At 51.1% G+C, this 22,830-nt stretch overlaps 2 protein-coding genes across 2 annotated transcripts in view; both read left to right on the top strand.

The window, feature by feature from the left end:
* Positions 1–110: 110 nt before the first annotated feature.
* ZC3HC1 (zinc finger C3HC-type containing 1) lies at positions 111–19,210 on the top strand. Its single transcript, XM_079303609.1, has 10 exons — positions 111–270; positions 2,272–2,383; positions 4,577–4,727; positions 10,052–10,135; positions 11,076–11,203; positions 12,120–12,280; positions 15,180–15,366; positions 16,233–16,439; positions 17,271–17,480; positions 18,848–19,210. The coding sequence occupies exons 1-10, from the start codon at positions 125–127 to the stop codon at positions 18,914–18,916; spliced, it is 1,455 nt and encodes a 484-aa protein (XP_079159735.1). The 5' UTR covers positions 111–124; the 3' UTR covers positions 18,917–19,210.
* A 2,145-nt stretch (positions 19,211–21,355) lies between these two features.
* Positions 21,356–22,830, top strand: part of UBE2H (ubiquitin conjugating enzyme E2 H) — a 35,258-nt gene continuing 33,783 nt past the window's right edge. The window contains exon 1 of the mRNA XM_079303724.1: positions 21,356–21,657. Coding sequence (XP_079159850.1) covers positions 21,605–21,657 — 53 coding nt within the window. The 5' untranslated portion in view covers positions 21,356–21,604. The remainder of the gene's footprint in view (positions 21,658–22,830) is intronic.

Here is a 22,830-nt window from a genome sequence, read left to right on the forward strand (position 1 = left end):
TTATCCCACAAGCCCATAGAGCACCCGGGGGTCAGAAAGAACTCCCTTAGCTAATCCCATAAATACCGAGAGTTTTATTTCTCATTCCGAGCCCCCGCGGCCGTGAGGGGTGGGCGGGGCCAAGATGGCGGCGCCCAGCGGCGGGGGAGCGATGGCGGCGGCGGCCTCGGCCTCGGGGGGGAACCGCGGGCGGCCGCCCCCCGTCACCCCCCGGCAGATCCGCGACCTCATCGATGGGGGCATCGCCACCGAGGGGCCCGGGCCCGGCGGGTGAGGGGCGGCGGCGGGAGGGACCCGCGGGGAGCGGGGGAGGCCCGGCTGTGGGAGGGGAGGGGGGGGCTGGTGAGGGGATTGGGGACCCCTCGGGGCTGCTTGGGGGGATTTGGGGCTGGGGGGACTGGGAGGTGCTGGGAGTTTTATTGGGGAGGATAAGGGGAAAAAAAGGAGGGAATGGGCTGGGAGAGACTGGGGAGCACTGGGAGCGATTGGGAACTGGGAGCACTGGTGGGATTGAGGGGTACTGGGAATACTGGAGAGACTGTGGGGCACTGGGAATACTGGAGAGACTGTGGGGCACTGGGAATACTGGAGTGACTGTGGGGTACTGGGAATACTGGAGTGACTGTGGGGAACTGGGAATACTGGAGAGACTGTGGGGAACTGGAAATACTGGAGAGACTGTGGGGAACTGGGAATACTGGAGTGACTGTGGGGAACTGGGAATACTGGAGAGACTGTGGGGAACTGGGAATACTGGAGAGACTGTGGGGAACTGGGAATACTGGAGAGACTGTGGGGAACTGGGAATACTGGAGAGACTGTGGGGCACTGGGAATACTGGAGAGACTGTGGGCACTGGGAATACTGGAGAGACTCAGGGGCACTGGGAATACTGGAGAGACTGTGGGGTACTGGGAATACTGGAGAGACTGTGGGGTACTGGGAATACTGGAGTGACTGTGGGGAACTGGGAATACTGGAGTGACTGTGGGGAACTGGGAATACTGGAGAGACTGTGGGGAACTGGGAATACTGGAGAGACTCAGGGGCACTGGGAATACTGGAGAGACTGTGGGGCACTGGGAATACTGGAGAGACTCAGGGGCACTGGGAATACTGGAGAGACTGTGGGGAACTGGGAATACTGGAGAGACTCAGGGGCACTGGGAATACTGGAGAGACTGTGGGGTACTGGGAATACTGGAGAGACTCAGGGGCACTGGGAATACTGGAGAGACTGTGGGGCACTGGGAATACTGGAGAGACTCAGGGGCACTGGGAATACTGGAGAGACTGTGGGGAACTGGGAATACTGGAGAGACTCAGGGGCACTGGGAATACTGGAGAGACTGTGGGGCACTGGGAATATTGGAGAGACTCAGGGGCACTGGGAATACTGGAGAGACTGTGGGGCACTGGGAATACTGGAGTGACTGTGGGGTACTGGGAATACTGGAGTGACTGTGGGGAACTGGGAATACTGGAGGGACTGTGGGGAACTGGGAATACTGGAGAGACTGTGGGGAACTGGGAATACTGGAGTGACTGTGGCACTGGGAATACTGGAGAGACTGTGGGGTACTGGGAATACTGGAGAGACTGTGGGGAACTGGGAATACTGGAGAGACTCAGGGGCACTGGGAATACTGGAGTGACTGTGGGCACTGGGAATACTGGAGTGACTGTGGGGAGCTGGGAATACTGGAGAGACTGTGGGGTACTGGGAATACTGGAGAGACTGTGGGGTACTGGGAATACTGGAGAGACTCAGGGGCACTGGGAATACTGGAAGGACAAGGAGGCAGCAGTGGGAATAGATCATGGTGCATTGGGAGGACACTGGGAATGCACTGGAGGCACTGGGAGGGCACTGGGAGGACACTGGGATTGCACTGGGAGGATAGTGGGGGCACTGGGAGGGCAGCCCAGGGAAGTGACCTGTCCTGAGGGAGTCCCCATGTCCTGCACTGGCCACCTGCTGGTCACACTGGTCACACCTTGGTGGGACACTGGGAGTGCCAGGGGTTACTGGGGACACTGGGAAGCACTGGCAGCAATGGGGGCTGCAATTCAAGGCACCCTTGGCATTTTAATCATTCATTTCTTTATTAAAAATTAATGAAAAGTTGGGGATGGGGAGCTCTGGAGAAAATTCTTATCAGGACAAACCTGAGGAATGATGGATTAGGAAATGCTCTGTGCTTTTTTTTTATTTTTTAATTAATGGATTAATTCCAGAAGGGTTTTTTTTCTGATTTTTTTTAATTTTAGGAAAGACACATCTGACTGTTCAGAGCAAGCCAATGGACCTTCCCAAATGGAGGCTCTGTCCTTGGAGTCTGCCAGCAGGGAAGCTTATTTCAGCAGAGTGGAAACATTCACCATATCCTTTGGGAATTCCACCTTGGAATTGGGGGAGAAGGGATCCACAGGGAGCATTGATCCAATTCCTGACCTTGCACAGACATCCCAAAATTCTGCCCTGTCCCTAAAAGGTGTGAAAATGCACCTGGAGCTTTGCCAGGAGGATGATGAGTGCCTCAGCATCATCTGGGGGAAGAGCCTTTTCCTAAAATCCAACCTTTTCCTGAAATTCTTACCTCTTCCTAAAATCCTGTCTCTTCCTAAAACCCAACCTTTTCTTAAAATCCAGCCTTTCCTAAAATCCTACCTTCTCCTAAAATTCAGCTTCTTCCTAAAAATCCCACCTCTTCCTAAAATCCAACCTTTTCCTGAAATTCTTACCTTTTCCTAAAGTCCAGCCTGTTCTCAAAATCCAACCTCTTCCTCAAATCACACACGTTCTTAAAATCATGTCTTTTCTTAGATTCTAACCTTTTCTTAAAATCTGGCCTTATCCTGAAATCCCATATTTTCGTAAAATTGAGTCTTTCCAGAAATCCAACCTTTTCATTAAATTCTTGCCTCTTCCTAAAATTCAGCTTTTTCCTGAAATCCAACTTTTTCCTGAAATCCAACTTTTTCCTAAAATCCAGTCTCTTCCTAAAAACTATCCTTTTCTCAAAATCCAGCCTCTTCTTAAAATCCAACCTTTTCCTCAAATCCTACCTTCTCCTAAAACCCAGCTTTTTCCTAAAATCCTACCTCTTCCTAAAATCCAGCCTTTTCAAAAAATCCAACCTTTTCCTAAATTCCAAACTTTTCCTAAAATCCCACCTTTTCCTATAATCCAACTTTTTCCTGAAATCTGACCTTTCCAGAAATCCAACCTTTTCCTAAATTTCAGAGTTTTCCCAAAATCCAGCCTCTTCTTAAATTCCAACTTTTTCCCAAAATCCCACCTGTTCTTAAAATCCCACCTTCTCCTACAATCTGACCTTTTCCTAAAATCCAATCTTTCCTAAAGTGCAGCCTCTTCCTAAAATCCAGTGCTTTCCAAAAATCCAGTGTTTTCCAAAAATTCATCCTTTTCCTATAATCCAACCTCTTCCTAAAATCCAGCCTTTCCAGAAATCCAACCTTTTTCTGAAATTCTTACCTTTTCCTAAAATCCAATCTTTCCTAAAATCCAGCCTTTTTCTAAAATCCCACCTTTTCCTATAATCCAACCTTTTCCTGAAATCTGACCTTTTCCCAAGATCCAGCCTGTTCTTAAAATCCCACTTTATAAAATCCCACCTCTTCCTAAAATCCAATCTTTCCTAAATTCCAACCTTTCCCCAAAATCCAGCATTTTCCAAAATCCCACCTTTTCCAATAACCCAGCCTTTTCCTAAAGTCCAGCCTCTTCCCAAAATCCAGCCTTCTCCTAAAATCCTACCTTCTCCTAAAATCTGACCTTTTCCTGAAATCCAATCTTTCCTTAAGTCCAGCCTCTTCCTAAAATCCAGTGCTTTCCAAAAATCCAGTGTTTTCCAAAAATCCAACCTTTTCCTATAATCCAACCTCTTCCTAAAATCCAGCCTTTCCAGAAATCCAACCTTTTTCTGAAATTCTTACCTTTTCCTAAAATCCAATCTTTCCTAAAATCCCGCCTCTTCCTAAAATCCAGTCTTTTTCTAAAATCCCACCTTTTCCTATAATCCAACCTTTTCCTGAAATCTGACCTTTTCCCAAGATCCAGCCTGTTCTTAAAATCCCACTTTATAAAATCCCACCTCTTCCTAAAATCCAATCTTTCCTAAATTCCAACCTTTTCCCCAAAATCCAGCATTTTCCAAAATCCCACCTTTTCCAAAAACCCAGCCTCTTCCTAAAAATCAACCTTTTCCAATAACCCAGCCTTTTCCCAAAGTCCAGCCTCTTCCCAAAATCCACCCTTTTCCCAAAATCCAGCCTTTTCCTATCATCCAACCTTTTCCCAATATCCAGCCTGTTCTTAAAATCTCACCTTATAAAATCCAACCTCTTCCTGAAATCCAACCTCTTCCTAAAACCCAATCTTTCCTAAATTCCAACCTTTCCCCAAAATCCAGCATTTTCCAAAATCCCTTTTCCACTAACCCAGCCTCTTCCTAAATTCCAACTTTTTTCCCAAAATCCAACCTCTCCCTAAATTGCAATCTTTCCTGATTTCCTGATTTTCGCACCCGGGGTTTGTCCTTGACGCCGGGACCCGCTGCGCTGGGCGGGGAAGCCGCGGGCGCTGTCGCCGCTGGTGTGCGCGCGGTTCGGCTGGCGGAACGTGGAGTGCGACATGCTGCGGTGCTCCAGCTGCCAGGCGCACCTGTGCATCAGCCTGCAGCTGCCGCTGCACCTCAGCAGCTGTGCGTGCGGGCAGCGGGCTGCGGGATTTGGGATTGGGGTTTGGGGGTTTGGGATTGCGGGGTTTGGGGGTTTGGGGTTTGGGGTTGCGGGGTTTGGGGCTGCGGGGTTTGGGATTGCGGGGTTTTGGGGCTGCGGGGTTTGGGGGTTTGGGTTTGGGGGTTTGGGGTTGCGGGGTTTGGGGTTTGGGGGTTTGGGGTTTGGGATTGCGGGGTTTGGGGGTTTGGGTTTGGGGGTTTGGGGTTGCGGGGTTTGGGGGTTTGGGGGTTTGGGGTTTGGGATTGCGGGGTTTGGGGGTTTGGGGTTTGGGGTTGCGGGGTTTGGGGGTTTGGGGGATTGGGGATTGCGGGGTTTTGGGGCTGCGGGGTTTGGGATTGCGGGGTTTGGGGTTTGGGATTGCGGGGTTTGGGGGGTTGGGATTGCGGGGTTTGGGGTTTGGGGGTTTGGGGTTGCGGGGTTTGGGGGTTTGGGGTTTGGGGTTGCGGGGTTTGGGATTGCGGGGGTTTTGAGGGTTTGGGGGATTGGGGATTGCGGGGTTTGAGGGTTTGGGTTTTGGGGGTTTGGGGGTTTGGGGTTGCGGGGTTTGGGGGTTTGGGGGTTTGGGGTTTGGGGTTGCGGGGTTTGGGGTTTGGGGGTTTGGGATTGCGGGGTTTTGGGGCTGCGGGGTTTGGGATTGCGGGGTTTGGGGTTTGGGGTTTGGGGATTGCGGGGTTTGGGGGTTTGGGTTTTGGGGTTTGGGATTGCGGGGTTTGGGGGTTTGGTGTTTGGGGGTTTGGGGTTTGGGGGTTTGGGGGTTTGGGATTGCGGGGTTTGGGGGTTTGGGGGTTTGGGATTGCGGGGTTTGGGGGTTTGGGGTTTGAGATTGCGGGGTTTGGGGGTTTGGGATTGCGGGGTTTGGGGGTTTGGGGTTTGGGGTTTGGGGTCGCAGGGTTTGGGGTTTGGGGGATTGGGATTGCGGGGTTTGGGGGTTTGGGTTTTGGGGGTTTGGGGTTTGGGGTTGCGGGGTTTGGGGTTTGGGGGTTTGAGATTGCGGGGTTTGGGGTTTGGGTTTTGGGGGTTTGGGGTTTGGGGGTTTGGGATTGCGGGGTTGGGGGTTTGGGGTTTGGGGTTGCGGGGTTTGGGGGTTTGGGGGATTGGGATTGCGGGGTTTGGGGGTTTGGGGTTGCAGGGTTTGGGGGTTTGGGGTTTGGGATTGCGGGGTTTGGGGGTGCGGGGTTTGGGATTGTGGGGTTTTGAGGGTTTGGGGGATTGGGATTGCGGGGTTTGGGGATTTGGGGGTTTGGGGTTTGGGGTGTGGGGATTGCGGGGTTTGGGTTGTGGGGTTTTGGGGATTTGGGGGATTGGGGATTGCGGGGTTTTGGGGCTGCGGGGTTTGGGATTGCGGGGTTTGGGGGATTGGGGATTGGGGTTTGGGGGATTGGGGATTGCGGGGTTTTGGGGCTGCGGGGTTTGGGGTTGCGGGGTTTGGGATTGCGGGGTTTGGGGGTTTGGTGTTTGGGGGTTTGGGGTTTGGGGGTTTGGGGGTTTGGGATTGCGGGGTTTGGGGTTTGGGATTGCGGGGTTTGGGGTTGCGGGGTTTGGGGGATTGGGGATTGGGGTTTGGGGGTTTGGGGGATTGGGGATTGCGGGGTTTTGGGGCTGCGGGGTTTGGGATTGCGGGGTTTGGGGGTTTGGGGTTTGGGGGTTTGGGGGTTTGGGATTGCGGGGATTGGGGATTTGGGGGTTTGGGATTGCGGGGATTGGGGGTTTGGGGTTTGGGATTGCGGGGTTTGGGGGTTTAGGGTTTGGGGGTTTGGGGGTTTGGGATTGCGGGGATTGGGGGTTTGGGGTTTGAGATTGCGGGGTTTGGGGGTTTGGGTTTTGGGGGTTTGGGGTTTGGGGGTTTGGGATTGCGGGGTTTGGGGGTTTGGGGTTTGGGGTTGCGGGGTTTGGGGTTTGGGGGTTTGGGATTGCGGGGATTGGGGGTTTGGGGTTTGGGATTGCAGGGTTTGGGGGTTTGGGTTTTGGGGGTTTGGGGTTTGGGGTTTGGGATTGCGGGGTTTGGGGGTTTGGGATTGCGGGGTTTGGGGTTTGGGATTGTGGGGTTTGGGGTTGTGGAGTTTGGGGGTTCAGGGGTTTGGGGTTTCGGGGTTTTGGGATTACAGGATTGCAGGATTTTTTGATTGCGGGATTTTGGGGTTTCGGGGTTTCGAGGTTTTGGGATTGAGGGATTTTGGGGTTTCAGGGTTTGGGGATTGCAGGTTGCTGAGATTGCAGGGTTTTGGGATTGCAGGGTTTTGGGGTTTTGGGATTGCAAGATTGCAGGGTTTTTGGATTGCAGGATTTTGGGGTTTTGGGGTTTTGGGATTGCGGGATTTTGGGGTTTGGGAGTTTCGGGGCTTTGGGATTTTGGGGTTTTGGGATTTCAGGACTTTGGGGTTTTGGGATTGCGGGATTTTGGGTTTGGGGGTTTCAGGGTTTTGGGGGTTTCAGGGTTTTGGGATTGCAGGACTTTGGGGGTTTTGGGATTTTGGGGTTTTGGGATTGTGGGATTGCAGGGTTTTGGGATTGGAGGACTTTGGGGTTTGGGGATTATGGGGTTTTGGGATTTTAGGGGTTTGGGATTGCAGGATTTTGGGATTTCAGGGTTTCGGGGTTTTGGGATTGTGGGGTTTCGGGGTTTGGGGATTTCAGGTTGCTGGGATTTCAGGGGTTTGGGATTGCAGGATTGCAGGGTTTTTGGATTGCGGGATTTTGGGGTTTTGGGATTTAGGGATTTTGGGGTTGTGGGTTTGCAGGGATTCGGGTTTTGGATTTTGGATTTTGGGATTGCGGGATTTTGGAATTTGGGGGTTTTGGGATTTTGGGATTGCAAGATTTCAGGGTTTTGGCATTTCAGGATTGCAGGATTTTGGGGTTTTGGGATTGTGGGATTTCGGGGTTTGGGGATTTCAGGGTTTTGGGATTGCAGGATTATGGGATTGCAGGATTGCAGAGTTTCAGGGTTTTGGGATTGCAGGATTTTGGGGTTTCGGGGTTTTGGGATTTTGGGGCTTCCAGGGATGGTTGGGGGTTTGGGGTGTCTGGGGGAAACAGCCAAAATTTGGGGTGTCTGGGAATTTCAGCCACAAAATTGGGGAATTTCAGCCCCAAAATCCTGGAAATTTTGGCCCCAAACCCTGGAATCGAGGAAGGGGTGTTGTGTTGGGGGGAATGGGATAATCAATCCTGGTTTATTGTTGGAGGTGGTGGGGCTGTAGGGAGGGATCTTCAAGCTGCAGGTCCCAGGAGTGAAGGTTCCAAGGGATGGTGGTTCCAAGGAATTGTTTTCAGGGAATGATGGTCCCAGGGAATGGTGGTTCCAAGGAGTGATGGTTTCAGGGGATGATTATTCCAAGGAAAGGAATTATATTTTCAAGGAATTCTGGCCCCAATTATCTCAGGGAATGATGGTCACAAGGAATGATGTCTCCAAGGAATGATGATTTAAGGGGATGATGATCTCAAGGAATGATAGCCCCAGGGAATAATGGTTCCAAGAAAAGGAATTATGTTTTCAAGGGAATTCTGGCCTCAAGGAATGATGATCTCAGGGAATGATGATCACAAGGAATGGTGGTTCTAAGGAATTGTTTTCAGGGAAAAAGGATCTCAGGGAATTCTGGCCCCAAGGAATGATGATCCCAGGGAATCCCATTCCCTAAAGGAATGATGGCCCCAAGGAATGATGATCCTAAGGAGTGATGATTTCAGGGAATGATGATCCCAGGAAATGATGGTTCCAAGGAATGATGGTCCAGGGAATGGTAGCCCCAAGGAAAGGAGTTATGTTTTCAGGGAGTTATGATGTCAGGGAATGATGGTTTAAGGGAATGATGATCTCAGGGAACAATGGTTTCAGGGAATGATGATCTCAGAGAGTTGATGGTTCCAAGGAGTGATGGTTTTAGGAAATGATGGTCTCAGGGAATTATGTTTTCAAGGACTAATGGTCCTAAGGAATGGTGGTTCCAAGGAATTGTTTTCAAGGAATAATGGTCCCAGGGAATGATAGCCCCAGGGAATGATGGTTCCAAGGAAAGGAATTATGTTTTCAGGGAATGATGGTTCCAATGAATTATGTGTTCAAGAAATGATGATGTCAGGGAATGATGGTGTCCATGGAATGATGGAATTCCCACTGTAAAAAATGTCTTTATACTGGGATAAAACCTCTCCCAGCACACCCTGTCCCCTCTGCTCCTTGTCCTCTCCATGGAAAGGAGACCCTCCATCCTCTCTGTACCCATCCTTTAATGACTGGGAAACCACAGTGAGCTTCCAAACCTTGAATCAGACCAAGGGAATCATCCAAAACATCTGAAACACTCCCAGGCTTGGAGCACTGGGGTTATTCCAGAGTTAGTTGATAGAGAAATAATTCCTGAGGTTGAGCCTGAGGCTCTCCTGGTGCAGCTCTGAGCCATTCCCATGCTGGAATTCTGTGCCAGTGCTGCCACAGGATTCCAGGGAGAGGAGCTCAGCATTTCCCTCCTCAGGAAGGTGCAGAATTCACCCCTCATCCTCCTTTTCTCCAAACAATCCCAAGGCTCTCAGCCTCTTTCCAGCTTTTCCAGCCATTTCTCCAGCCTTGTTGCCCTCTGGATGCATTTAAGGATCTGAAAATTCTTTTTAAAAAATTCTCTTTTAAAACTTTTCTTTCCCAATTCCTGAATCTGCTTCCCTGATCCTCCACTAAATATTTCCAGTGTGGTGTTTGCTGCTCACCAAGGCCATTCAGGCAGCAATTACATTGTGAGATTTAATTAATAAACTCTTGATTATCCCACAAGGAAGTATCATCCCCACTTCTCAATTTTCCAGGCTTCAGTTCCCCTGGAAGTGAACACCCTGGTCACATCCCTGCCAATACTGAGCCCTTCCTTTTGGGTCACTCAATATCAACATTCCCTGTTTATTCAGATTATCTCTGTTAAATAAACCTTGGCCTAATTATTCCATTGGAAACCACACCAGATTAGGAAAATCTAAAATAAATCAAAAGACTGGGAAGAAAGCATTGAAAAACAAACTGGGAAAGAAACTATTTACTTCTGAAAGAGTGAAATTAAATGTCAGATTTATTGTTTTTTTAATCCTTTGGGAGCTCCTGTGCCTGGAAATGGGGATGATTTTGGCTGTGGGCAGGTGAAACTGTTGAGGTGACATTTGCTGTTCCTGGAATTCCTCTTGGTGGGAAGGGGGGAAGGACTGAGATGAATTTTCAGGCAGCATCCAAAGGAAATTCTCCCATCCTGCCTTGCTTTTCCTGGCCATTCCCTGTTTTTTTTTTTTTTTTTCCCTGCAGACAAGGAGCGCTGTGAGGAGCTGAGGAAGGCCCTGAGCACTGCCCATGAGAAGTTCTGCTTCTGGCCAGACAGCCCCTGCCCAGGTGGGTGACTCAGATTCCTGCATTATTCCCATTTTTTCCCCCCTTTCCATTGTTGTTCCCATCATCACACTCTCCTTTTCCCAGTGGGAATGGTGAAATACAACAGGAAAGCAAATTTAAAAATATCCCAGGGTTGTATCCAGCTTTTCCTGACCCTTGGGTGCCTCAGATTCCTGCATTATTCCCAATTTTTCCCCCTTTCCATTGGTATTCCTGTCATCACACTCTCCTTTTCCCAGTGGGAATGGTGAAATACAACAGGAAAGCAAATAAAAAAAAATCCCAAGGTTGTATCCAGCTTTTCCTGACTTTTGAGTACCTCAAATTCCTGCACAATCCAGCATTATTCCCAATGTTTTTCCCCCCCTTTCTGTTGTTATTCCTGTCATCACACTCTCCTTTTCCCAGTGGGAATGGTGAAATACAACAGGAAAGCAAATAAAAAAACCTCTTTCACCTTAAGGTCATTCCTTTTTATCCTATAATTGCATTTATGTTCCCTCTGGAGGAAGAACCTTTTCCTAAAATCCAGCCTCTTCCTAAAATCCAACCTTTTCCTCAAATCCTTCCTGTTCCTAAAATCAGGCCTTTTCCTAAGATCCCACCTTCTCCCAAAACCCACCTTTTCATAAAATCCCACCTTCTCCTAAAATCCAGTCTTTCCTAAAATCCAGCCTGTTCCTGAAATCCAATCTTTCCCTGAAATTGAGTCTTTCCAGAAATCCAAACTTTAAATTAATTCCATCTTTTTCCTAAAATCCAACCTTTCCTAAAATCCAACTTTTTCCTAAAATCCAGCCTTTCCAGAAGTCCAGCCTTTTCCTATATTTTCCTAAAGCTGCATTTGGGTGCAGACCCTGGCTGGGCTGCTGTTCTGCCTTTCCCTGTGGGGTCAGGAGGGGTTGGGGGTGCTGAGTTTTTGAATTTTTTTTCTCCCCAGATCGTTTTGCCAGGCTGCTGGTGGATGAGCCCAGAGTTCTCCTCCAGGATTTCCTGGATCGTTTCCAGAGCCTGTGCCAGCTGGAGCTGCAGCTGCCCTCCCTCAGACCAGAAGACTTGAAAAACATGGTGAGTTCCCTCCTGCTCTCAAAATCTGGAGCTTTTTAGGTTTTAGGGATGATGCTGGGTGCACCCAAAATCAGGAATTTCAACCTCTGTGTGTGTGTGGGAGGGAGGGATCTACTCCCACCTTGTTTTTTTCCCTTGGACATTCCCCATGTGTGGAATTGCCACCATGGAATCATGTAAAGAGGAATTTGGGATGGCTCATCAGCTGGGAAGTGTGTGTGGTTCCCACTCTGAACCTTTCCCAGTGTCCAGGTGCCTGGGAGAGGGATTTGGGATCCCACAGATTCCTTTGGGATCTCTCCTTGGCAGCTCCAAGCACTCCATGAGAAGTGGCAGCCCTTGGGTCTCTCCTTTAGCTGGGATGCCACACATCTGGAGGCAGGAATTTGGAGCTGCCCTGGACCTGAGGTGTGGGCAGAGACTTGGAAAGGTGAAGAAGCTCCACAGGCAGCAGGGAAAATCAGGAAAAGCCAGGAACAAGTGTGGAATTGCCACCCTGTGGGGACTGTCCTGGCCTTGCAGCCAAGTCTGGCTCTCTGGACACTCCTTGGCCAGGGAACAGATGGCTCTGGGCAGCCAGGAGCTGAGTGGGATCCAGAGAATCTTCATCCATCCAGCATGAGCACAGGGCTGGTTTAGGGCTGGTTTAGGGCTGGTTTAGGGTTGGTTTAGGGCTGGTTTAGGGCTGGCTGAGCTCAGAAACCACCAGAGACTCCCAAACCACATCAGCAACCTTCTCCACTGCTTGGGGAAAGGGGCAGATTTCATGCAATGGGCAGCCAGAGGGAAGGAGGATTGCTCTGAGACTTCTCCCTATTAACTAGAGCTGGACAATGCAATTCTAGGAGATGAAAAAGGGGTTTTTTTTCTCCACAATTTGGGAGTAAACCAATGCATTTATCCCTGTGCTCCACAGTCCCTGACAGAGGAAAGGATCACTCGGCTCCTCCAGCTCATCGAGGAGGAGCTGGAGCACAAAGGAACAGAGGGAGAAAAGATTCCTGGGAAGATTTCCACAGAAATCCTGCAGGTGCAGGTTCCTGCCTGTATCCTGGCACTGTGTGGCTGGACCTGCAGGTGGGCAGAGCTGCAGGGGGGGCCTGGAATGTCCCCCACACTCTGGGCTTGCCATGAAACCTCTGGGAGGCTGGAGGGATGTGCAGTGTTCCTCCTGTGCAATGTTCAGTGTCCCTTTATTCTCTATTTTTGATGTTTTTCCTCTTTTCCACAACACTCTCACTTCCCTTATTTTACTATTTTCCTGTTTTCCCCTCTTTTTCACCATGCTTCTGCCTACCTGTTTTTATTTTCCCTTATTTACTACTCTCCTGCACTTTTTTCCTAATTTCCCTCTTTTTCACCATGCTTCTGCCTACCTGATTTTGTTTTCCCTTTTTCACAACTCTCCTTCTTCCTTTGTGTCATTATTTTCCTATTTCCCCTCTTTTTCACCATGCTTCTACCTACCTGTTTTTATTTTCCCTTATTTACTACTCTCCTGCACTGTTTTCCTGTTTCCCCTCTTTTTCACCATGTTTCTGCCTCCCTGATTTTATTTTCCCATTTTCCTCTTTTTTCACTACTCTCCCACTTTTTTGTGTAGTTTTTTCCCATTTTCCCTCTTTTTCACTAGCATCCTGCTTCCCTTATTTAACTGTTTTCACACTATTCCATTACATTCCTGCATCCCTTATTTCACCATATTTTCCCCTTTTCCCTCTTTTCCCCTCTTTTTTCCCCTTTTTTTCCTCTTTTTCCCTCTTTTTCCCTCTTTTCCCCTCTTTTTTCCCCTTTTTTCCTCTTTTCCCCTCTTTTCCCCTCTTAGCAAGGCAAAAAGCAACTGAGCCAATTTTAATCCTAGATGGGGTTTAATACAATTTTTCCTCTGACTTTTCCAAGCCCAGACTTATCCCTGATCACCTCTCCTGACTTTCATCATCCCTGGAAATGTCTAAAGCTGGGTTGGACAGAGGCTTGGAGCAACCTTCTCCTAAAATCCAACCTTCTCCTAAAATCTTTTCCTTGGGATAGTGGGAGGTGTCCCTGTCCATGAGGGGTTGGAATGAGATGATTTTTAAGATCCCTCCCAACCCATTCTGGGATCCCATGAGGATCCTGTGAGGATCCTATGAGGATTCCACAAGGATTCCATGAGCAGCCCATGATGATCCCATCAGGATTCCATGGTGATCCCATCAGGATTCCTGAAGATTCCATGAGGATCCTATAAAGATCCCATGAGGATTCCATGAGTATCACATGAGGATTCTGTGAGGATCCCACGAGGATCCCATAAGGTTGCCATGGTGATCCCATGACTATCCCATGGTGATCCCATGGTGATCCTGTGACAATCCCATGGTGATCCCACAAGGATCCCATGAGGATCCCATGAAGATTCCTGAGGATCCCATGGGGATCCAATAAACATTCCTGAGGATCCCATGATGATCCAATGGTGATTCCATCTCATGACAATCCCATGATGATCCCATGATGATCCCATGGTGATCCCATGACAATCCCATGATGATCCCGTGACAATCCCATTTTGATCCTGTGACGATCCCACACCAATCCCATGTTGATCCCACACCAATCCCACGCCAATCCCATGTTGATCCCACACCAATCCCACGCCAATCCCACACCAATCCCATGCCAATCCCATGTTGATCCCATGCCAATCCCACGCCAATCCCACACCAATCCCATGCCAATCCCACACCAATCCCACACCAATCCCACGCCAATCCCACACCAATCCCACACCAATCCCACACCAATCCCACACCAATCCCACACCAATCCCATGTTGATCCCACACCAATCCCATGTTGATCCCACCCCAATCCCACACCAATCCCACGCCAATCCCACGCCAATCCCACACCAATCCCACACCAATCCCACGCAAATCCCACACCAATCCCACACCAATCCCACACCAATCCCATGTTGATCCCACACCAATCCCACGCCAGTCCCACACCAATCCCACACCAATCCCACACCAATCCCACACCAATCCCATGTTGATCCCACACCAATCCCACGCCAATCCCACACCAATCCCACACCAATCCCACACCAATCCCATGTTGATCCCACACCAATCCCACGCCAATCCCACACCAATCCCACGCCAATCCCACACCAATCCCACACCAATCCCATGTTGATCCCACACCAATCCCACACCAATCCCACACCAATCCCACACCAATCCCACACCAATCCCATGTTGATCCCACACCAATCCCACGCCAATCCCACACCAATCCCACGCCAATCCCACACCAATCCCATGTTGATCCCACACCAATCCCATGTTGATCCCACACCAATCCCACGCCAATCCCACGCCAATCCCACGCCAATCCCACACCAATCCCATGTTGATCCCACACCAATCCCATGTTGATCCCACACCAATCCCACACCAATCCCACGCCAATCCCATGCCAATCCTACACCAATCCCATGTTGATCCCACGCCAATCCCACACCAATCCCATGCCAATCCCACACCAATCCCATGTTGATCCCACACCAATCCCATGCCAATCCCACACCAATCCCGTGCCAATCCCACACCAATCCCATGCCAATCCCACACCAATCCCATGTTGATCCCACACCAATCCCATGCCAATCCCACCCCAATCCCACACCAATCCCACACCAATCCCACCCCAATCCCACCCCAATCCTGTGCCAATCCCACCCCAATCCCGTGTTGATCCCACCCCAATCCCACCCCAATCCCATCCCAATCCTGTGCCAATCCCACCCCAATCCCACCCCAATCCTGTGCCAATCCCACCCCAATCCCACCCCAATCCCACCCCAATCCCGTGTTGATCCCACCCCAATCCCACCCCAATCCCACCCCAATCCCGTGTTGATCCCACCCCAATCCTGTGCCAATCCCACCCCAAGCCCGCTCCGACCCCGTGCCGTGTCTGTCCCGCAGCGCCGCCCGCGGCTCCCTGAGCCTGTCTGTGATCAGCTGCTCGCGCTGCATGCGCAGGGTGGGGCTCTGGAGTTTCCAGCAGCTGGAATCTGCCCCAGCCCCCGAGCTGGACTCCTGCAGCCCCAGCGCCGCCCCCGCGTCCCCCCGCAGGATGCTGACACGCAGCCAGGACCCAGCACCTGAGCAGGTACCTCTGGCACCCCTGGCTGCTGCAGGGACACTTGCATTGGGTTTTATTCCCTTTGTTTTCTTCTTGCCAGAGTCGGGATTAAAAGCTCTGGAGATGGGATTTTGTGTTTGGGCTCAGATGTTTGTTAGTTCTTATCCATGTTGGATTTAGCCAACAAGCTAAAAATGGTGAAATGTTGTCTATCTCTCCTGTTACAAGGTCTTTTAAACTTAAACTGCCCAATTATTTTTACTTTTGACCCAATGACCAAACAGTGCAGCACTTTTTGTCCAATTTAACAAAATCCCACCTAGACTCATGAAGGAGAAGGTGAAGAAGAAAGATACCTCCATCTTACTTTCTAAACCCCCACATTCTAAATTTTTCACCCTGTGATATTGAACATTTCTATTCAAACTGCGCACCAATGATTTTAGTTCTGTCATTCCATTTTGGAAGCCTTCTCCAGCCCCAAAACAGTGTTTTCTTGTAGGTCTGTGCCTGTCAGCACAGAAAGTCTAAAATTCTCAGTATCCAGGGTTCTAACACACTTAAATTGAGTCTGGGGTTGTTTTTGTGGGGAGGGATCTTAAAAGGAGGAAGTAAGGTGAATCTTCCTCACCCTAAACTCTCAAATACAAATGATTTCTGGGGACAGTCCAGTTTTTCAAAGGATGGGTTTCTGTTTGCATTGTTTATGTTTCTTTGGATCTGCTCACTAGTTTTGCCTTTTTCCCATTGCAAGCCCAGCTGAGCAAACATAAAATGACACACAACCAATTATTTTCTAACTTCTAACTTTTAATTATTTTTAGCACGGTAACTAAAATCCGAATTTTCTAAGATTCCAGCTGAGCATTAATGAATCCCTGCTTTGTCAGCAGCATGAGAAGAGCCCATCCCCAGCCGTGTCCCGCCCCAGGGGCTGGGATTCCCCCAGCTCCATGGACAGGGGTGAGCTGGATGTGAGCAGCCCTGCCCTGAGGAGCCGCCCTGTCACCAGGAGCATGGGACAAGGGGACACCATGGAGGTGCCATCGAGCCCCGTGCGCAGGGCCAAGAGGGCACGGCTCTGCTCCTCCAGCAGCTCGGTGAGTGAGCCAGCTCTGCTCCTCAGCCTTTGCATGGGATCCTTGCTCTCCTGGTTTGTCCTAGGTATCTGCTAATACAGGCAGAAAACTCCTCTTGGAAGTTGTCTTTGAGCCCCCTCCCTCCAAATTGTTATAATTTTGAAATTGAGGGGCTCTCAGGCAAAGAGATGGGAATAGGAATAACAGTTCTTTGCTAGGACAATTCCAATAGCAATGCAGTATTACACAGAACAATCCCAACCCTGCCAGAGTCAGAATCCAAGCTGGCACAGTCAGTCAGTCAGGGTGGTGGCACAGTCCCATTCCATGGTGCTGCATCCTCCTGCAGGGGCAGATGTGGCTCAGCTGGAGCAGTGCTCCTGGAGAAGGTGCAGTTTCCTCTGAAGCTCCAGGGATGATGTGCAAGGCTCTGGTTTTCCTCTGGAATGCAGTGGGAAGAAGGTGCCTTGGTGTCCGAAATGTCAGTTTTTCTCTGGCTAGGAAAGGCTTGGCTCCTGCCCTGGCTGGAGCATCTCCCAGTGGGATGATGGAATTTTATCAGCCATGCACTGGGACTCAGTGGCCATGAACAGGAGATATCTCCTGGAGGGAGGATGGGCTGTGGGAAGATAAAGATGATTGCCCAGCTGGTTTAAAGATGCCCATGAGCAGATAATGTGTGCCAGGAGATCAGGGGCACTGCCCCAGCTGGGACAGAACACACATTGCTGCCACATCCTATATTGCAACCCAGGACATCCTGTAACCAGCTCAGGGCTGAGATTTGGGCACAAAGAGGGTCTCTAAACCATCCCATTGTTGTGTCCCTTCTGTCACCTCCTCATTTCCCAGGACACTTCCTCGAGGAGCTTCTTCCACCCCAGCTCCCAGCACCGGGACTGGTGTCCCTGGGTCAGCACTGGGGAGGGAGAGGAGTCCCTGGAAGATTCTGCATCCCAGACAGAGAAGGAGCCTGGCAAGGCAGAGCCAGGCTGGGCAGTGGTGCTGAAGAGGCTCCTTGGCATCCAAAAATGTGACACAGTGCCTGAAACAGAGCCAGTGGTGAGCCTGGGATACCCCAAACCTTAATGCTACTTGTCCAGGCAGCAAAAATTTGGGCTGGGTGGGCTTTGTGTGGATGAACAAGATATCAGGCAGGTGACAAGGACCAAGCTGCAGATCCTGAGCTCTGCCTCCATCCAAGGCCAGGCTGTGCTGAGCTGCTGGAGGGCAGCTATAAATAACATCCCTGAGCTTGGCACTGCCCAAGATCCAGTTTCATCCTGTGTCCCCAGAGCTCCTCTCTGCAGCCATCCCAATTCCTGGCTCCAGGCTCTTGGATTGCCACCTTTGCCAAGCCAGGGGAGCAGAGCTGAGGCCACAACTCCCTCCCTGTGCAGCTTTGGAGCAGCTGCTGCCTCCCTGGATCTCATTATCCACTTGGATTCCTCCTGCCAGCTCCTTTTTGCTTGGAGCTCAGGGGAGCACTGGAACATTCCTGTTCCAGGATTTGTCCTGGGGGTTTCCTGTGATTTGTGTCCCCAGCAGGTCCCTTCTAGTGGCAGGTGTCCCTGCCCACAGCAGGAGGTTGGAACTGGAATCTTTAAGGTCCCTTCCAACCCAAACCATTCCATGATTTTCTGATTCTGCCACATCCCTGGAAAGCTCCAGATGGTTCAGTGGGACCAGGCACAAGTCAGAGGCACCAGACCCAGCTGGAGCAGGGAATGGTTGGAGTCTCTTTCTGCTTTTTGGGGTCCCTTTCTGCTTTTTGGGGTCCCTTTCTGCTTTTTGGGCTCCCTTTCTGCTTTTTTGGGCTTCCTTTCTCTTTTTTGTGGTTCCTTCCTGCTTTTTGGGGTCCCTTTTTTGCTTTTTGGGTTCCCTTCCTGCTTCTTGAGATCCTTTCCTGCTTTTTGAGATCCTTTTCTGCTTTTTGGGGTCCTTTTTTTGCTTTTTGGGTTCCTTTCCTGCTTCTTGAGATCCTTTCCTGTTTTTTGAGATTCTTTTTTGCTTTTTGGAGTCCCTTTCCTACTTTGGGAGTTCTTACCTGTTTTTTGAGATTCTTTTCTGCTCTTTGGAGTCCCTTTTTGCTCTTTGGGTTCCATTCCTGCTTTTTGGAGTCCCTTCCTGCTTTTTGGGGTTCTTTCCTGCTTTTTGCAGTCCCCTTTCTGCTATTTGAAGTCCTTTCCTGCTTCTTGAGATCCTTTCCTGCTTTTTGGGGTCCCTTTCCTGCTTCTTGCTCACAGTCTCCTTATTCTTCCCTCCAGCTAACAATTTGGGATCATGAAAACAAGGAACAAACAGCTGTCCCCCATCCAGTTGGGATATTTTGGGTGGTTTTTTTGCTGCAGTTTCCCCTCCTCCCCTTTGCCCGTGGCAGCTGCAGCACCCTGACCTCTGCCTGTCACTTTGTCCCCATCTCTTTCCAGAGTCTCTCAGAGAAATCCTGCAAGGTATTCCGAATTTTCAGGCAGTGGGAGAGCCTGGATTCCTCCTGAGCAGCAGCACAGGGACATCCTGAGGGAGCCAACCCTCTCTGTGCTTGCTGCAGCAGGAAGGGGATCTGGGGAAGCTGCTCAAACAGAGCCCTGCACACACTGGATCCCTTTCCCTGGCTGACCTGCTGCCTTCACCAGCTGCTGCTGTGTCCCTCAGCTCTGAGGGATGTGCCAGGGTGGCACTGTGACACGTGGGGTGGCACTGTCCCCTTGTCACCCCCCTGGTGTCCGGCCGTGTCGGGACCCCAGGTGGGAATAAACATTTCAGTTTTGTTGTTTTTTTCTTTTTCCTGCTTGCTGCTTTGTTTTTTTGGTTTTTTTCCCCCAGGGTAGGAGGAGGTGTAGCTGCTGTATCCCTTGGGATGCTGATTATGGGATCACACATCTGGCTGCCTCCCTGTTTCCCATTTTTTATTGTCTCTTGTTTTTGGGCATTTTTCCATTGCCTCAATCCCTTGTGCCCCTCTGCTGATGGCCAGTTTGGGGTGATAAATCCCCCAGGTTGGAGCCAAATCCTGGGAAAAAATGAGTTTCCATGCCTTGGGCTGCTGGGAAGGGAGTGGTGTCATCTCCATCCTTGGGGATATTGGGGAAGGGGCTTTGGGAAGGGCTGAGGTTCCACACACAGCCTGGCACAGCTTCACTGCAGGTCTGTCAATGACAGGGATTTGTCATTCCCTTTTTATTTCTTTTTTTTGGGGGGGAAAGGATCTCCTGCCTCCATTTCCTCAGCCCCAGCTCTGAGGTTTCATCTGTCCCATCCCCTTGGTTGGATTTTGGGATTCTGGCTGCCCTGTGCCTGGGAATGCCTTGGGCAGGGCTGATCCCAGCTCTCCCTGAACCCCAAAATTTTGGGGTTTCTCCTGGGATCCACCCATTTGGGGTGCTGCCCTCTGGGGCAGGAAGCAGCAGGGCCTGAATTTGGGGGGATTCCCTTCCTTTCCTAAGGGGTTCTAATTAGGGGGCCCTAATGAGGGGCTGCTTCACCCCATGGCCCTGCTGGGTGGGGGTTGGGTGGGGATGGGGAAACCCCCAATCCTGGGAAGTGCCTGGGATGGAAGAGCCCCTTTTCCAGCTGCCCCCCATGGTTTCCCCATTCCTTACATCTCCCTGGAACTTTGCTTGCCCATTTCCAGTGGTTTCCAGTAATTTCCTATGTCTCCCTACATTCCCTATCCATGGATTCTCCTGGCTCTCCCCCATCTCCATTTTGCTGGTTTTTTGCACCCCACAAATCATGGGATGCACCCAATCCAGGGAGGATGAAATTCCCATTCCAGGGGGGAAAAAGCCAGCCACAACCCCTCTATCCAAATTTCCATACCAAAGAATGCTCAGAGAATTCCAAAAATTCCCTCAGCACCCACATTCCAAGGTTTGGGTGCTGTAAGAGTGGCCTTAAGGTATCCCAGAAAGGAACAGGGTGCTGTTGTAGTCCCTGATACCCTGGAATAATCCCTGTTGCAAAAAGATGGAATAGAAGCATTCCAAGAAATGATGGTAAAGTCCTTATTTTCCTTGTCCAGTTCTCCCAGTTGCTTGGAATCAGTCAGGGAATATTGTGGCCTGGGAAATATAGGATCCTCTATCCCAAATTTTCCAGCTGCTCTGATCAAATATGCCAAATTCCCTCCTGGAATGTGGGGTGTGGGTTTGAGTCCCCTCAGGTGCTGTCACCTCCTGCCCCTGCCAGACTCAGGGCACGTTGGGATATTAAATGGAGGAGGTTTTTTGGGATTTTTTGGCCATGTCTCCTCCCCACAGGGGCAGGAAGCAGCAGGGCAGATTTATGGGATGATGCTGGGCTCAGGAATGTGGGGTGAGGAGGTTGCACAGTGGAATCCCATCGGTTTGGGAGACACCCATGAGTGCTGTCATCATTCAGGTGGGTAAACTGAGGCAGCAGGAAATGCTTTGCCAATGTCACAGAGGAAATGAAGAATTGTGACTCCTGCTGCCACATTCCTGCTTGGATTGAACAGGATTGCCATGGGCAAAATCCTTATTCTGTGAGGTGGTTCCCTGATCCGAATGGGAAATAGGGGAATAAAGGGGTGGCAGAATCCGTGGGAATGGGGGGGCCAGGGGGAATTGTGGAAAATCAGTGGAAATGGGGGTCCTCACATAGGTGCACCCCATATTTTATGAGATGGTTGCCTGGCCATGGTGGAAACGGGTAAAATGGAAATGGGGGATAAGAGGAGTGCCAGAATCCCTGGAGACACAGGGAACGCGGGGAGCCGAGGGGAATTGCGGGAAACATTGGGAAAGGAAGAACTGGAATTTGCGGCCCCAGCGCGGCCTCGAACCCGCGGCCCATCCATCATTTCCTCCTTCCTCCTCCCCCCTCGGAACTACAACTCCCAGCGTGCCTCGGGGCCGGCGGAGCGTTGAGGGCGCGGCCAATGGCAGCGCCGCGGGGCGGTGACGTCACCGCGGGTGACGTCAGGGGTCCAGAGAGAGGCTGGGGCAGAGGCGGCCGGAGCGGCTGAGGGAGCGCGAGCGGCGCGGGGGGGGCCCTGTCGGCGACAGCGACGACAGCGGCGACAGGAGCGGCGACAGCGACAGCGGCGGGTCCCAGCGCCTCGCGGCCCGGCGTTCCCCCGCTCCTCTCGGCGCCGGGCGGCCCCGGCCCGCGGCGGCGGCGCTGACAGCCCGCCCGGAGCCCCGGGGGCGGCCGCGGCCACCATGTCGTCCCCCAGCCCGGGCAAGAGGCGGATGGACACCGACGTGGTCAAGCTGTATCCTTGTCGTGCCCCCCCTCTCCCCGGGCCCACGGGGGGACGAGGATTCTCCCCCCACCTCCCCTCCCCCCCCCCAGGGCCGGGCCTGCAGGGGGGTTGGGAGGGCGGGGGGCACCGGGGACCCCCCCGCCCCAAACCCCCCCATTCGCAGCCCCTCGGCCTCTCCCCGGAGCTGGGGGTCGGATCTGCCCCCCCTGCCCATCAGGAGAGGCCTAACCCCCCTCCTTGGGCCGTATTTTGGGGGTTTATCCCCCTCTGTGGCGCTGGGGGTGTCTCTGCAGATCCCCCCCCTTGGTGATGCCCCCCCCCCAATCTGGGTGCCCCGCACCCCCCTTTTGCCTCTTTGGGGAGAGCACTTCCAGCAGCCACAGCCCAAAGAAAGGCTTTTGTGGGGTTTATTATGATTATTTATTCCCCCATTTCACCCCGCGGCTCACGAAGCTTCTGCTGCCGGTTTAGGGATTTCATTTTTTGGGGAGGACGGGGGGGGGTCCCTCGGGGTCTGGCTCGCCAGACCCAGGGGTGGGTGAAGGGCATCAGGGCCCGAGCCTGTCTCCCAAGAGGTTTATGTAACCCTCCAGGTTTGGTTAGGCTTTATTACTTTTTATTTTTGCCTTTCTTCCTTCATAGATCTGTTTATATTTTTCCTCCTTGTTTTCATTCCTGGCCCTTTACGGGGCGGTGAATCCCTTTTTTTTTTTTTTTTTTTTTTTTTTTTTTCCTCTCTGTCTGGAGAGTGGGTGGCGTTGAAAAATACCATTGGGAATTGGGTTCTAGGATTGTTTTATTAATAGTTTTTGTTTACAAGGTGGCGGTGTGAGCCGGGAAAGGGTAGGAATGACAAAAAGTGGACGAAATGTTTCTCTGATCTATCGCCTGAACCTCTCTCAACAGGATATGGGGTTGGTGCCTCTGCCCTGGAGGTGCCCAGGGGTCGAGAAACAAGTCTTGATTTAGTTCCCAGAGAGAGATAAACAAACTTATCAGGATTCGGTGGTGTTTTTTTGGAAGGGGGGGAGGAGGGAGGAGCAGCAGCAGCAACGCTCCTGTTTGTGGCTTATCGAAGGAAACTTGTCTGACGTTCGCCCAGCGCCTTTCTCCCCACAAAGCTGCTCTCGGTGTATTTTTCGCCCTGTTTTGAAGCAAATAGGAAATGAGTCCTGATGGTGC

The sequence above is a fragment of the Erithacus rubecula genome (genome assembly GCF_903797595.1).
Source record: "Erithacus rubecula genome assembly, chromosome: 4".
NCBI classification, from domain to species: domain Eukaryota; kingdom Metazoa; phylum Chordata; class Aves; order Passeriformes; family Muscicapidae; genus Erithacus; species Erithacus rubecula.